This window comes from Equus caballus, chromosome 28 (genome assembly GCF_041296265.1).
Source record: "Equus caballus isolate H_3958 breed thoroughbred chromosome 28, TB-T2T, whole genome shotgun sequence".
NCBI lineage: Eukaryota > Metazoa > Chordata > Mammalia > Perissodactyla > Equidae > Equus > Equus caballus.
In genome coordinates this window covers 14161548-14176776 of record NC_091711.1, presented here as the reverse complement: position 1 = coordinate 14176776, position 15229 = coordinate 14161548, and the positions used below count along the sequence as shown (strand labels likewise).

Here is a 15229-nt window from a genome sequence, read left to right as displayed (position 1 = left end):
TAATATCATATTTAGCAGGGTTGTTTTTGGTGGTTGTTGGTGGTGCTGGTGGTGTTCTTTGTTTGTTTGTTTTTCTGAGGAAGAGTTGCCCTGAGCTGACATCTGTTGCCAATCTTCCTCTTTTTTTGCTTGATGAAGATTAGCTCTGAGCTAACATCTGTGCCAACCTTTCTCTACTTTATATGTGGGTCGCCACTGCAGCATGACTGATGAGTGGGATAGGTCCATGCTCAGGATCCGAACCCACGATCCTGGGCCACTGAAGCGGAGCGCGCTGTACTCAACCACTATGCCACAGGGCTGGCTCCTGTTTACTTTTTTGGTGACGATGTAGTATATTCACTCTGAACATTGCTGTATAGGAATGAAAGTGTAATATTTTTGGAGTTGTTCACAAAGTTAGCCAAATTTTAATCATCCTATGTTATCAATATGTTTTCATACTAATGTTAAGTTCAGTATAATATATCTGATACATTTTGAAAAATGTTATATGCAGTCATATAAGCAGCATATTCCAATAAAACATGTACTTTAAATATCATAGCTTAGCATTTCCTGAACATTGTAATCAAGATAATTTAATAATAGCAATGTATATACATATTGACCACTTGATCAGGTATTTTTTCCATTCTTTACATTCAAAAGTTTGTATTTTGAATTATTTCTATTCCTGCTGGAATACATTTTTTATATCTGGAATGTGTCTTCAAACATTTTTATTCCCCTTTCAGGAATTTGCTGCACTGACAAAAGAATTAAATGCCTGCAGGGAACAACTTCTAGAAAAGGAAGAAGAAATTTCTGAACTTAAAGCTGAAAGAAACAACACAAGAGTAAGTATAAAGCTGCTTCTGCTTGGAATTATTGCATAGTTCGGTGTCTTATCTCCAGTATACTCATAAAAACGTAAGCATTTAAAAATTTGAGGAAGACTTTAAGCAGATACCAATTCATAGTCTGTTACTTAAAGTCAAGGAGAATATACTACAAAATTCAAAACAGGAAGACAGGGAACCTAAATTATAGTGTCCACTACTAAATCACTATGTTGCCTTAGAAAATGATCTTATTCCCTCTTGCCTTTTTTTTTTTTTTTTTTTTTTTTTTTGACTTTAAAGAGAAGGGCTGGGTTTCAGCAGTGAGTTTCAAACCTCAAACTGTTGTATTGGGGCAGGAGGGCAACACTGCAGAGGCTGGAGACGGCACGAGGAGAGCTTTGAGGGAGGATGAGCTTTGATTATGGGGCACTAGGAAGGAGTGGCTTGACATTGGTTCTCACTTCACCCCAGCAAAGTATTTATTTAAAAAAAAGAGTTAAAATGTAAAACCATTTCAAGAGAACTCTCACAATTAAAAGAAGTATACCTTTTCTATTTTAGAAGATTGTTGAGGAGACTTCCAGGTCTGATATCCTGATCTCACGAAACTGATGGATTTTACTGTATTCTGCTCTTGGAAACCATGGGTTCTTTCAGTCTCATGCCACGTGATGTTAAAGTTCAGAATTTGATCAAAGATGATATATTTTCTAATGTGGAAGAGAGAGTCACTAAATTTCATAAAACATGTAAATCAGCATACTGCTCATAAAGATTTAGAGCAATTTCTCTACTAAAAGAATGCAGAGGGGCCAGCCCCATGGCCGAGTGGTTAAGTTTGTGTGCTCCGCTTCGGCGAGCCAGGGTTTCGCCGGTTCAGATCCTGGGCGCAGAAATGGCACAGCTCGTCAGGCCATGTTGAGATGATGTCCCACATGGCACAGCCAGAGACACTCACAACTAGAATATACAACTATGTACTGGGGCACTTTGGGGAGAATAAAAAAAAAAAAAAAGATTGGCAACAGATGTTAGCACAGGTGCCAATCTAAAAAAAAAAGAATGTAGAGAAAAAACACTTTTGTATGGATGTAGTTCAATTCAAAATAAAATAGGTGAAAAATATTTTAAAGTTAGAGCTCTAGCAGATTAATGCTGAAAAATAAGCTATAGTTAATAGTGTATTCATTTTATGCTTGGTCATAGAGAGTAATATAAAAATGACAGCTCCACAACAGTGACGTTGTACCTCTAATGAGACATACCATTCCGTGCATGATGGTTAAATGATCAAACTCAATTTGTTTCCTTATTAATCGTGGTCTTATTTTATGGTAAAGAAAACTCACACAGTATACACACAAAGAATGAGTTTTCCTTGAGACGATGATGAGCCAGTCACATGGACTGCCTCAAATGGGACATAACAAAGGCAGCTTAGATTATACTATCAGGTGTCAGATGAATTTTTTCTGTTTCTTTCTCCCTCTCTGTATTTTTTCCCCACCCTTGATTTTTAACTTACACTGTTTTTCCATGCAAATTTACAGTTTATTTCTGCTGTGAGATTTGTCCTGCCCTATTTCACTATTTCCTATTTTAATGCCTAAGGCTGCATTCCCTGAGGTAGCACAGCACAGCGAAATGTAGGAGTAAAGGCAGGGAGTTGAAAATGGAGGAAAATGCAAACTTCTCCGTCAACTTCCAACTAATCCCCATATTTAAATGCACCAGAAGCTCTTTCGCTAGCTGTGTATGTATTGCTCCTTTACACAGACTTTCTTTCTCCAGCACTATACTCCTTTCTTTAGCTCTATAAGGGAGACGTGGTAGTTAACCCCATTTGATAGACGAGGCAACCGAGCTCAGAAAAGGGCTTGCCAGAGTCACACAGTTAACTTGCCAAAAGTCACAGAGCTAGTAAAAACCAGAGAAGGGATTTGAAAGCTAAGGCAGTCTAACTCAAAGCCTGTGCTCATTGCCTACGAGTAGACGGCTACATCATGGAGTGTGTCATTTCTTCTTGATTGTGACTAATTTCTGAGAACTAGGAGATTTGGCACAGCATCCACACAATTTTCATCCTCTTATATCCCCTGAGGCCTGGAAGTACCTGTGGCTATTGCATCTGCAAGGGAGCCTTGGGCAATCAAGGAAGCAAGGCAAGCTATACTTGAAATACCTGTTCAGGAATCAAAGGAGAAAAATACAAATGTTAAGTTCCATTAGGAAAACAGAAATTGAAGCCATTGATTTCAAACAGAATAATACTTTGAAAACATGAATGAAGCTCGAAAACATTTTTGTACCTTTCTTAAAGCAGTGGAGGATTTTTGTTGTTGATTATGTCAAGGAGAATCAATTTATGAAAACTTCCTTGTGCATAGTATTGATTATATAACAACTCCTAAGTTACATAACCACCTCTCACCCTCCCCCACCACCCAAAAAAATATGCAGTGCCGAAAATCAGACATGTCTTCTCTCTTCCCCCATAGTGCCCTATTAAATGTTGCTAAATATAGAAGTTTTTATAGATTTATATAATAGCTTCTCCTTCTACATGTTATGTTTTTCTTCTTGTTATAAACACCTACTTATGGGTCATGGAGAAAAAGCAATGAGCTAGTATTTCCTTCTCACACCTAAGATTGTGAAAAGTTTAAAGTAGAATTGTGTGCCAATTTGCAGGGCTCTGATCAACTTGTGATTCTCTCTTTCGACACTGAGTAGTTAACATATGCTCATGAACTGAGATAAATAATACACAAAAAAACAGCCCACTAGGAGAACTCATAATTTTGAGTATCATCAAAAATAATAGATCAGAAAGGGCCCTCCTGTATGATATCTAAATGAATCATACCTTCTCCCAAATAGAAAATAGAAGTTTCAGAGGGAGTTGACTGAATGAGGTTTATCTATCAAGTAATAATATAATAGCTAAAATTAATTAAAGGGTGAAATGTTTTTCTGGATGTTTTACATGTTTAACTCACTTTATCCTTACAGCAATCCCATTATCTCCATTTAATTGATGGGAAAATGAACATTATAAATACCCTGCCCCAGGCCACATAGTTTATAAGTGACACACTCAGGGTTTCCACTCCTGGCTTCACCACAGACTATGTATATAGGAAATCATATTCCTATGTAACTCACAAATCATATGTGATACAAGGGATTGTGCTTAGGGAAGATTGTGTTTGTTCAATGTTTTGAAGGTCAGTCCTATCTGTTCAGTAATTTATTTTTCATAAATTGTGTGGAAAGTAATGTACTAGGTATTTATTGTGATGTCAGAGCTGAGAGTTGTGGCTGTTTATCACTCGTTACAACAGAAACATCTGGTCCTTAGCCCCAAAGTATGAATGAATGAAAGAAATCAAAGTAATCACTAGAGTTGCACTTAAAGCCAGCAGCCTCGAGAATTAAATTGAGGAAATCCAAATAATATCATTCTAATGTTATTCATGATTGTACAAAAATAGAAATTTCAAAAATTGTAGTGAGTATTTACAGAAACATTCAAATAAGTTTTATTGTTTAATATTTCCACACTCATTAAAATGAAGGAAAAGTGATCAAACAAAATTTCTTATTCCTAAAACTTTTCTGATCATACTTAGGCAAGTTATATTTATAGGAAATAACTTATTCTTGCTATTATTTCAACATACTCAAATTGACTACTAGAACTTACGATGTTTTGGTAGAATTATCTGAACTAATGGAAAGGTAAAGGAAGACCAGAAATTGTTAATATCATTACTATCTCTTAATATCAGAGTGGAGAATTTTTATTGTTGTTTTGTAACTGTTCCAACTGTTTTTTTGGCTGAAGATCTATGTTATTGACAATATTTTAGAATGTAATCATTGTATGACCTCAAAAAACAAGTTATGGTTTTGAGAGCCAGTCTTAATGTCAGCTATAAATAATAAAGCTGTAATTGCATCACACAGGTCATAAACTAAAAAAATCAATTGTTTTTTATTCAAATTAAAGACAATATGAAATGCTACTTTCCATGCCCTTACTTTTGTTTTGACTTAAAGGGATAATATAAATGTTCAAATACAGTCAGACACCTGCCATTACTAAAGTAAAGCTACCCATTCTTGACAAACTTCGATCTACACAAGTTAATGAAATCCCTCCAAACATATTTCCTCAGTGAGTAGAAAATACGGTCCAATTCAGAAGAAGAAGACTCTAGCAGTTGAAAGCAGTGAAGACACATGGGTGCCCGTGCGTGGGTGCATGTATACATCTCTATGAAAGAGTTGCCGTAGGCTCTGACAAATACAAGACTGGATAAGATAGAACATATGCCCTCCCAACAGCTATTTCAATGTGGGACTCAAACATGTACCTAAGAAATATAGGGGATTCTAGACAATATTTGAGAGGAAAAGATGTTGGGTGGACGGAACATGAAAGCAACCAGTTTGAAGGTTTTCATTCTCAGATGTTAGCGTTATGTGGCCATAGTACAGCAGCTGAATTAGTCTACAGGGCACGGTGCATTTCTACTTGAATGCCATTTGTGATTGAACATAATTGTACAGGAGGTTATGTTGAATTCAGATCTAATAGGAAGATTTGCAGTTTTAGAAATTTAGTCCAAAAATTCCCATTAATGCAGTATGTATGTATGCATATATGATATGATATGTTTTTACATATACATATATAGGCTGTGGTGATTTAGGGTGAATTCCAACATAGCATTAATGACCATTCATATAGTCCCTGCAATCCTTTAAAGAGAGTGCCTTCTGCAAGATTTATTAAATATTAGACTAAAGTGTGGCTCCCAGCAAAGATGTACAATTGGTAGATTATTAGTGGTACCTTAGATAAGTTCCTCTTTATGTTTAATTTATTTTTATTTGTAAGCTTAAAAGCCATAGATGCATGCTAAAGTAGAACATTGTTGGCCATGTTCTCCAGGCTAGGTAATTTACATGTATCATTAATTCACTGAGTAAGCATTAAGTATATATTATATAGAATGTTTTACTAGATATTGAGGAGTATTCAGGATATGTTAAATTGTTAAACCCTTGAGGAATCTGTTTTATATTAATAAAAACACATTAGATTTTATTATTAAGCAGATGAGAGTTCATAATTGCACAAAACAGTACAGCTTAGCTGTTTTAATCAAGAAGATGTTAATTAAGGCATGTAAGAAATCTCTAAACTCAGCTTCCAGGCACAATTTCTAAGACTGCGTTTCTTAGCCTTGTAAGTTTTTCTTTTACCCCCAGTCCCGGAAACATGAAGCCTCTGCCACTACCTATGCCAGTAAAAGGGAGCCCCCCCCCACCCCAGCACGTTTCCTCATTTGGCTTCCCTCAGGATCTGTCCTGTGCCAGTGGTTCTTGTTGGCTGACTCGAGTCACCTAGCTGCCGCCTAGTGGTAAACATGCCTGAGAAATGTTTCTTGGATCCTATATTGGGAGGGTGGGATTCAGAATGTAGGGAAATATTAAATAAGAGGTTATGTTCAAAAGACTTTGGGCAACCACAAATGGTAAGTCTCCACTACAATCCAATTTTTATCATACCCTTTTCCATATTGAAATTCTACACAACAGCAACACTGACATGTATTTACCCAACAATGCAGGTACCTATTAGACAAAAACAAAATCACCTTTTTTCAAAAAATAAGGTCCATCATCGCTAGTTACTGCATCTAGCTACATGTCTACGGTTCTTCAGGGTGTACATTCTTGCTCTCAATAAATCTCAATCCTGTCTTAATATTCTGTAACCAATGGTTGACTTAAAATGTTGATCAGAATCAACATACCCAATATAAAATAGAGTAATAGTTAAAAATATGACAACAAAAAAGAGAAAATAATTTTACATACCTTATGTATATAATACGACAAAAAAGAAAAGCCCTCTTTTCTCCAACTGGTCACAGAGTCCCAACTGGCAAGTATAAACTCCAATTCTAAACCTTATTTCCTGGACCTATGCATATGGACCCTTGTGTGTTCTAAGAGAGAAGCTGTATCTTATTTCCATCATAAATTCTGAGTGTATACTAATTCTGTATGATAGCACCCCAACCTAGCAGTGTGTTATCTCCTAGCATAAGTTAAAATAGCCTCTTCCTTGGGTCATTCAGCCATTCCATAGGATCAGCTGCTTCTGAGTGATTTGATAGCATGATAAAACCAGGGCTTGGAACATCAGTCAATTGCATTACTCCTTTCACTGTAAAATGAGTTTTTTGTTCAGAAGTAATGTTGTATATGATAACATAACCATAAGCAAAAATGTAGTAAGATAGTGTTGCTGGTAAAAGCACAGCCATTAGAGAAGGCAAATCCCTATCAAGAAAAAGTGTTTATTACTGTAAGAAAAGAGAGCTTTTCCTTCCTTGGGGGAAGAGATTTAATGTATCTTGCTTGCTCCAAGGTGAGTAGCTGGAACCCAGGTGTATCGTATCGTGTCGGGGGTTCAAAGTTGATAGCTACAGCTAGTAACTTGACCATTCAGCTGTGTTGGTAACTCTATCAACCTCAATGATGAGAAGCCCATTTTGTCAGGTCAATGAATAACGTCTGTCCCTGAAAATGGTCACATTTTTATGCCCATTGAGCAAATGTCGTAGTTGCTGGAGAAATAGGCTAATATCCACAAGGTGGATTATTTCATCCACCAGACTGTTGAAAGCCTCTACAATACTGGGTGCCAAAGAATTAGTCCCAGCTCAGAGCTAATATCCAGGAAACATTGGTATTCTCTTTTCCTCCGTACTGTTACCATACTAAATGCTTGCAGGCTTTTTTTAGGGAAGATTTTCTGATTATCTATTGCTTCATAGCAAACAATCTAAAATCTAATGGCACAAACAATATTTTACTATACTCACAGATTCTGTGGGTCAGGGATTCAGAAAGGGCACAGTGATGATGACCATTCTCTGCTCCATAATGTTTGAGCTCTCAGCTGGGATGACTTGATGGTTAGCGTCAGCAATGTGCTGGTAAGTGATTTCTTTTATCAGAAAAAAAAGCACTGATCTATAGTGTTTTCCCATTTCCACAGTGAAAATATTCCCATGGTAGCTGATTTCAAGCTACCAGCATGATGTCACCGAATGTGGGTTTGGGGAAAGTTGCACAGTAGTGAGCCATTATATAGTATTTCTACCATTCAGATACAATAGAAGTAAAGAACCCAATGAGCATAGATAATAGTAGAATAATTAGGAAGTGATATATTCTGAGTATTTACTGACTTTTAAAATATATTTTATTTAATTATAAGCCTATGTAACTTAAGCTTTAACAATGACTATATTTAACCACCTACTCACAAAATTCCTAAAAATTAACAATCAGCTCTTACAAGCTTGCATGGGACAGTATTAGCACACCATTCGCAGGGGAGTGACTAAAATATCTGGAGGCCGAAAGATCTTCTTATGAGCTGACTTCCTGACTTTCATGCCTGACACTTGGGCTGGAATGGCTGAAAGACAGGCAGGCTCCATTGGGACTTTCATCTAAGAGCCTCCATCTGCCCGCTCTGGCACAGTGGTCTCAGAGTAGTCAGACTTTTCAGAGATCTAAGAATAAGTGTTTCACTGAACTAGATGGAAATTGCACTGCCTTTTAGAACCTAGGCCCAAAGGTCACAAATTGTGCCGCCCACTATACTGTTTTGGTCAAAACAGTCAAAGGTCTACCCAGGATCAAGGAGACGGAACATGGACCTCAACTCTCAATGGCAGGACTGTCAAAGAAATTGGATTATTTCTTAAAAATCAACACAGATAAGTAGAAGAAAGAGTAAGCAGCTACTAACAACTACTTGTGGCAGCTGTTATAATATAACATGATATAATATAATAATATAATAACAGCTACTTGTGGTATTAGCACAGAGTTTTTTCTCAAGAATATTTAACCTCACCTTAATTTAAAGAAATCTCCAACTGTACAGTTACTCAGCTGTGAGATTTGGAGGCCAAGACACTTTATTAAGTGTCTCAAGTCAGGATTTAGTCTTCCAAACATGGAGTTTTTATCGTTATTACTATTATTATTTTATTAAAACAACCTGATCCTTACTGGTCTGTTAAGGATTCTATGATCAATTACCATCACCAAAGACCCCAAAAGTCTCAATGGATCAAACCATTCCGCCTGTTATAGTAACTGCACTTACTTTATCTCAGGTGGTTGTGCACCGTTACTTAGCCTCTGCCACTGAGGAATTCTATCATCCAGAGGGGAAACAAAGAGCACACTTTAGCACCAACATTTCTTGATTTTCATCCCTTATCAATAAAGAACTGCTATTATGGGGATTTTGTAGGTTCTGGGCTCTCTTCCTACTAAAATATTTCTCAATGACTAAGTGAAAATAGTGTCACTTTCATTTCAAAGGAAATAGTTATGGGATAGACAAAATTCTCCATTTTTGACTCCATAAATCTTCAGTTTCCTTCTTCTACCTTATACCCAAGGAAATTTCTGGATTCTCACGTTCATTTATTCTATATATGGCCTTTTTCTAGGCCACCAGTGAGTTTCTATTTTAGTTAGGCAATGGAGCAGACAATTACAACCCTCCCAGCTGCTCGATATCACAATTAAATCCAGCTTCATTGATAAATATAGTCATATTGATTAATTCAACCAGGTCAAAATTTTTGCTCCTCCCTTCCTATTCTAGCACAATTAGCATCTACTTCTACATATATTCCCAGATTTCTGAGATTAAAAATTAGCAAAACCTTACAAGTCTTGATTTGGAAGCCTTCTCTTCCTAGGTTAGACTTTGTCATTTATCCTTTGTGTTCTGGTTAGAAGTCTGGAGACAAGGAGAGATGTTTGGGGGTGGAACATGAAGAGCAGAGGCTTTGTTTTGTAAGATAAGTGCTTTAAGTGAAGTCATTGCATGGTCATCAAGACAACTAGGATGGGGCTCATCAGAGAAGCAAGGAGACTCATTGGGATTTGGTGGATCAGGGTAACACAAACTCATCTGAATCTTTCCAAAGATCATTTTTCCCATTCTTGGGGTGCCTTTTTATCTTCATAGTGGTGTCAAGATTTCCACATGAGACACCTGGTAAAGCTATGAATTCATCATACATTGTAATTCAGTGACTTCTCCTAAATTGGGCTCTTTATCTTCTTTCTGTTCTGTCTTGGGACTTCAGTAAGAAGCTGCTTTGAGTAGCTATAGCACTGCCTGCATTCTCCGAGCCTTGATCCAAAATTTAAAACCTTAAATTTGTCATTTTCTTTCTTTAAACTCTTCAGTGCAGTTCAAAGCATCCAGCTCACCTCATTGTCTTATATTCTTCCTGCCCTTCAAAATGGTCTATGGTAGCTGTGACTCAGGCCATCAAAGCATTACTTTCAGAGGCACCCCACGCCAGGGGAACTCAGATGATCACTTAAGAAACTATCTCACCTTCATGTACCATGGAGGACAACGTTCCTTCTTTTCCTGTCAATCTAATTATTACTTTGTCAAACCTATCCAGTCAGACCCATTATTGCCATTTGTCTGAAGAGTTGTTACTTATAACTGTTACAAACTACTGTTTTAAGCAGGGTTCATTTATTCATTCAACACAAATATATGAGCATCTACTACGTGCCAAACTTCTAGGACTAAAGATACAGCAATGAACAAAATAAAAAAAAAAATTCTTTCCTCATGGACCTTACATTATTTTTTGGGACACAGAGAGAAATCATGGTAAATATATAAAATAAATAGTAAATTAGATACAGACAAATGTTAAGGAGTAGGAATAAACTGAGAAGGGGATATTTAGTGCAGGAGGTGACCAGAGAAAACCTTCTTGAAAGCTGATATTTGAGTAAAACTATGTAAGAAATGGTAGAGTGTGATGGTCATGCAGATATCTGAAACAGAATATTTTAGGCAGAGAAGACAGCAAGCAAAAAGGCCCTGATGTGTGAGCATGAATGTCTGCTAGATTGCAAAACAAAATAACAGAAAACTGTCAGGAAGCCAATGCAGCTAGACTGGAATGAGCAAGAAGAAGAAGAGGTGAGTTTGGAGAATTTAGATAGATCCCTTTGGTACTTGTAAGGTCTTTGGCTTTTACTTGAGCCAGTGGAGAAGACATTGAGGATCTGAGCAGAGATATGAATGACCAAACTTACATTTTAACGTCAATGGTGTTTTGAGGATAACCTGATGGAAGGATGAAAGCAGGTGGACCAGTTAAGAGGCTAGTATAATAATTTAGGGGGAGAGAATGGGTCCTGGACAGAGGTGGTAGCAGTAGACGTAGAGGCAAGTGGGCAGATTCTGGAAGTTGTAGAAATCTGGAAAGGAGTGATTTTAGAGGCCGAACCATAAAGTTTAAGATGGACAAGGAGAAAGTGATGGCATGAGTATGGTGAGAAGCAGTAACAAATTCCTATGACAAAGAGATTGAGGGTGCAAGTATTTTTAGAGTTTGAATATTTAAATAAGCAAACTAAAATGTAATGATGTGTGAGTTATCTGATAAAAACTGAAATTCTAGAAGAGTTGCACTTATTGATAACAGTAGAATCTATAATGAAACCGTGATTGTGAGTTACTGAAATAGGGTGGACATTGAGACCATTGGAGTAAAAAAGTCTAGAAATTTAGAGGCCAAAATGCTGGAGAAATTGTCTAGATGAGTGATAAAAATCAGAAGAATTATGACTGAGGTAATATGGGAAAAAATGACAGTGATCTAGTTTGATGACATATTTAAGAAACAATGGAGAGTGACCCACAGCATGGCAAATGACTAGTAAAAGGAAAGAGCTGCAGGTATAACCTGATGGCTAGAGTGTCACAGCATTCTTAGTTGCAGATACTAGAATTCACTCTCTAGGTAGTTTAAGCAGACAATGGTTTTAAATGGATATTAAGAAAATCCTAGCAAAACCAATCTGCAGCCTGAGCTTTCAGGACCAAATTTCAGAACCTCATTGCAAAGCTGGTAAGGGGATTGTTTCTCCTTTTCAGTATAGAATCATGATTCCTGTGCCACCTCCTTTTGAGCCAAATGGATGCCTTCCCCAATATTTATATGGCATATAACTTATTCATGTGGCTCACTTCTTGCATGAACGTATAATTAGTAGAACATGTGTAGCACCAAACACAGAATTGTAGTTTTTTGTACTCTGTTAGGAAGCTGGGATTAACAATGTGAGAAACTTCCAAATGTAAAGAGTGTGATCCAAAGATTTAGGTAGTCTCTAATAACAGATGTCCTTATAGCTTCATTATAATACTCACCTTAGGTTTCTTTCCCAGAGGATGAGAGTTATATCTTATACATTTCTGTATCCTACCTATTGCCATGCAATAGTAGATGTTCAAATAGTTATAAAATTACTGTATAAATCAAGACATTTCTAATTTACAGTGAAAGAAATCAGTTTTCATTGTATTATAATGCTTGTTTCTTTATAAGTATATCATCTACCTAAAACATTCATGTATATAATAATGTTGATTAGCTTAAGATTTTAGGAAATAATGCAAATCAACCAGGATGCAGGGTTAGCTTTGATATAGGCCAGAATGCACACTGGAAAATTTATTTCATTTATCATTTTTTCTATTCATTCAACAAATATTTATTGCATACCTACGGATGTCATGAACTAAGCCAACACTCAAATAAGAGAAGATCAAGAAGATCAGGATAGACGTGGTGCCTCATGGAGCTTATATTCCAATGAGGAAATAGAATGGAATTTAGTAAAACTATTTTTTAAGAAATTACACTTCATGATATGATACGAAGAAACAAAGCAAGAGGCTGAAACAGAATTATGGAGGCTAGGAAGACGAGAGACCTACTTTACATAGAGTAGTGAGCAAATGCTTCATTGAGAGGCTGATATTTAAACTGAGTCTAAAAGGATGAGACAGGGCTTGCCAAGTGAATAGTTACAGGAAGTGAACTGCAGGCATATGCAAAGGCTTGGCCTGTTGAGGAGCAAAAAGTATGCTGGGGTGGTTAGAGCATAGTTTGCCAGAGAAAGACTGACGTGAGATAACGTTGGAGAAATAGGCAGATTAAGTTCACGCAGAGCCCTGTAAGCTGTAACAAACAGCTCGGCTTTAACCGATGCCTGCATGTATCTGTAGAATTCAAGACAGTAGAATACCATGAACAGAATCAGAGACTGAGAAATAAAAGGGAAGCTCTTTGAAAATGTTGTGTCATTTTCATACTGACCTGTATTAATATTATTTTAACCCTTAAATGTGACTCCTGCCTACTGATCTATACACATTTAGGATCTCAGATGTTTGCGTTCTTTTGTGCCATTAGAATGACAGAGTTTTCTGACACTTAGAAGTATAACTAGGGAAAATGAATGTAGAGAAATTAACATTAAGTACTAAGAAATGTGATACAAGTATGTGAGACTGAATCTAACAGTGACATTGTGAAAAAAAAATTTTTAATTACAGTGTGAGCTTTAGAAAAAATCTTGAAAAATAATTGTTTTCTTTTTTCTTTTCACCCCAGTATCTTATGTCTGCTTTTTCCTCTTTTGTTTGAGTGACGTCTGCTTAATTTTGCATGGACACCATTTGTTAGCCTACGTTTTTCACTATCCTTTAGAAAATCTCGCCTGTGAAACTTACTGGTCACGTGTTGTTCTTCACTAGCAAAATTTTAATCACTGATAACTCAGCAGTTTTTGATTTTCTTTTCATGTATCTTTGCTTTAGCAGCAAAACTCCCTTTTAAAATGAAAATGAAGGTGAAACCTCAATTCATGAAACATTTAAAAGCAAAATTTCTCTGGGAAGTCAGAGCGTAGAGTCTAGAACAGACTGGAACACTGTTCACTGGCCTTTCTGCTGTCCCCTCAGATGGCCCCAGAGGCTAACTCTGGGAAATGTAGGTTTCAGAGTAGACAGCTTTAAAATTATGTCCTTTAGCCTCTTTTCCCAAGATGATTATTATGAATCTCAGTCACTATATTCTGCGTTGTTGCATATGTTTTCTATTATGTAATCTAAGAATTAACCGTGAATAAAATCATTAGTGATTACCTCTATAATCACTATAGCAACATGTGATTATCACTATAATCATGTTTAAAGCAACATGATTATGCTTATTTCCTTCAATTCAAAATTTTTAAATGACCAAGTGTAAGTGAAATTAATTTTGACTTTTAATACTATTCTCTTAACAAAATCATCATGCATTGTGCAACGTTCATTAATAATTATCCTATTAGATCATACATTTTATGTTGTGTTCTATTTCTACTGAAATTATTAAATTTTCTAAGAGAACGCATAAAATTTGCATTATATTTTTAATTCAGTAACTTGTTATATGATAGAAATGAAATTTACTTTTAAAGTGTTTTATGAACCTTGTGTTAGACTCAGGTTTATGCTTCTTTGATGCTACCTGTGGAATAACCTGAGGTTATCATTAGATACTATGTAAATCTGCAATGTTTTGAGGTAGAAGTCATTAATAAGTATTAGTGACTTTTATCTGTAAGGTAATTACATTTTCTGTTAAATCCAATAGCTGCTACTGGAGCATTTGGAGTGCCTTGTGTCACGACATGAAAGGTCACTAAGAATGACGGTGGTAAAACGACAAGCCCAGTCCCCCTCGGGAGTTTCCAGCGAAGTCGAGGTTCTCAAGGCGCTGAAATCTTTGTTTGAGCACCACAAGGCCTTGGATGAAAAGGTATAGTATTGTGAAAGGATCCCTACAATTTTACGTGTCAATTACACCTCAATAAAGGCGAAGTTAAAAAAATAACAAATTTTATCTACTGTTTTTAAAAAGTATAGTTTTGGCAAAAGATTTCAAGCTTGATGGTGCTTTTGTCATCAGCATCAAGCTCCTTGTCTTCATCCATGGTTTACCTGACTCCTGAAGTAAATCAGTTCAGAGGTTCATGTTTGAATTATATGAAAACCGTTCTTTAAAAATGTAACTGGATTATTGTGTGTATATTGGTAATATTCATAACCATGTTTGGTTTTTTTTTTAATACCACTGAATCTATGGCTTGTCAACTATTATGGCTCATTATGGTCCTAGTCCGGGTGGCCGTTTGAAGTTTAATATCGTCGTTCCGCCTCCCTCTCGCTCGCTCTCTGTCTCTCACTCTTGCCGCCCCACTCCTCTCTGAAATGCATGTCTATAGATGCCAACATAGGAGACCACTAACTGACAGTTAAACATATCTTGAACTGTAATTTGGATGCACTTTAACCTTTAGAGATTTATATTAGAAGCATAAGATATTTTTTTAGGTCTCTAATACCTTAGTTCTGAATATACATTTTTAACAGTCTCTGCATATAACAGCATGAAGTATTAGCAGAAAAACTG

The 15229-nt window shown here is 36.4% G+C and overlaps 1 protein-coding gene across 50 annotated transcripts in view; it reads left to right on the top strand.

Annotated features, from left to right (window-relative positions):
* Positions 1–15229, top strand: part of PPFIA2 (PTPRF interacting protein alpha 2) — a 451986-nt gene that overhangs the window by 265168 nt on the left and 171589 nt on the right. For all 50 annotated transcript variants that reach the window (XM_070253915.1, XM_070253923.1, XM_070253918.1 and 47 more), the window contains 2 exons: positions 738–839; positions 14411–14575. In XM_070253915.1, coding sequence (XP_070110016.1) covers positions 738–839; positions 14411–14575 — 267 coding nt within the window. The remainder of the gene's footprint in view (positions 1–737; positions 840–14410; positions 14576–15229) is intronic.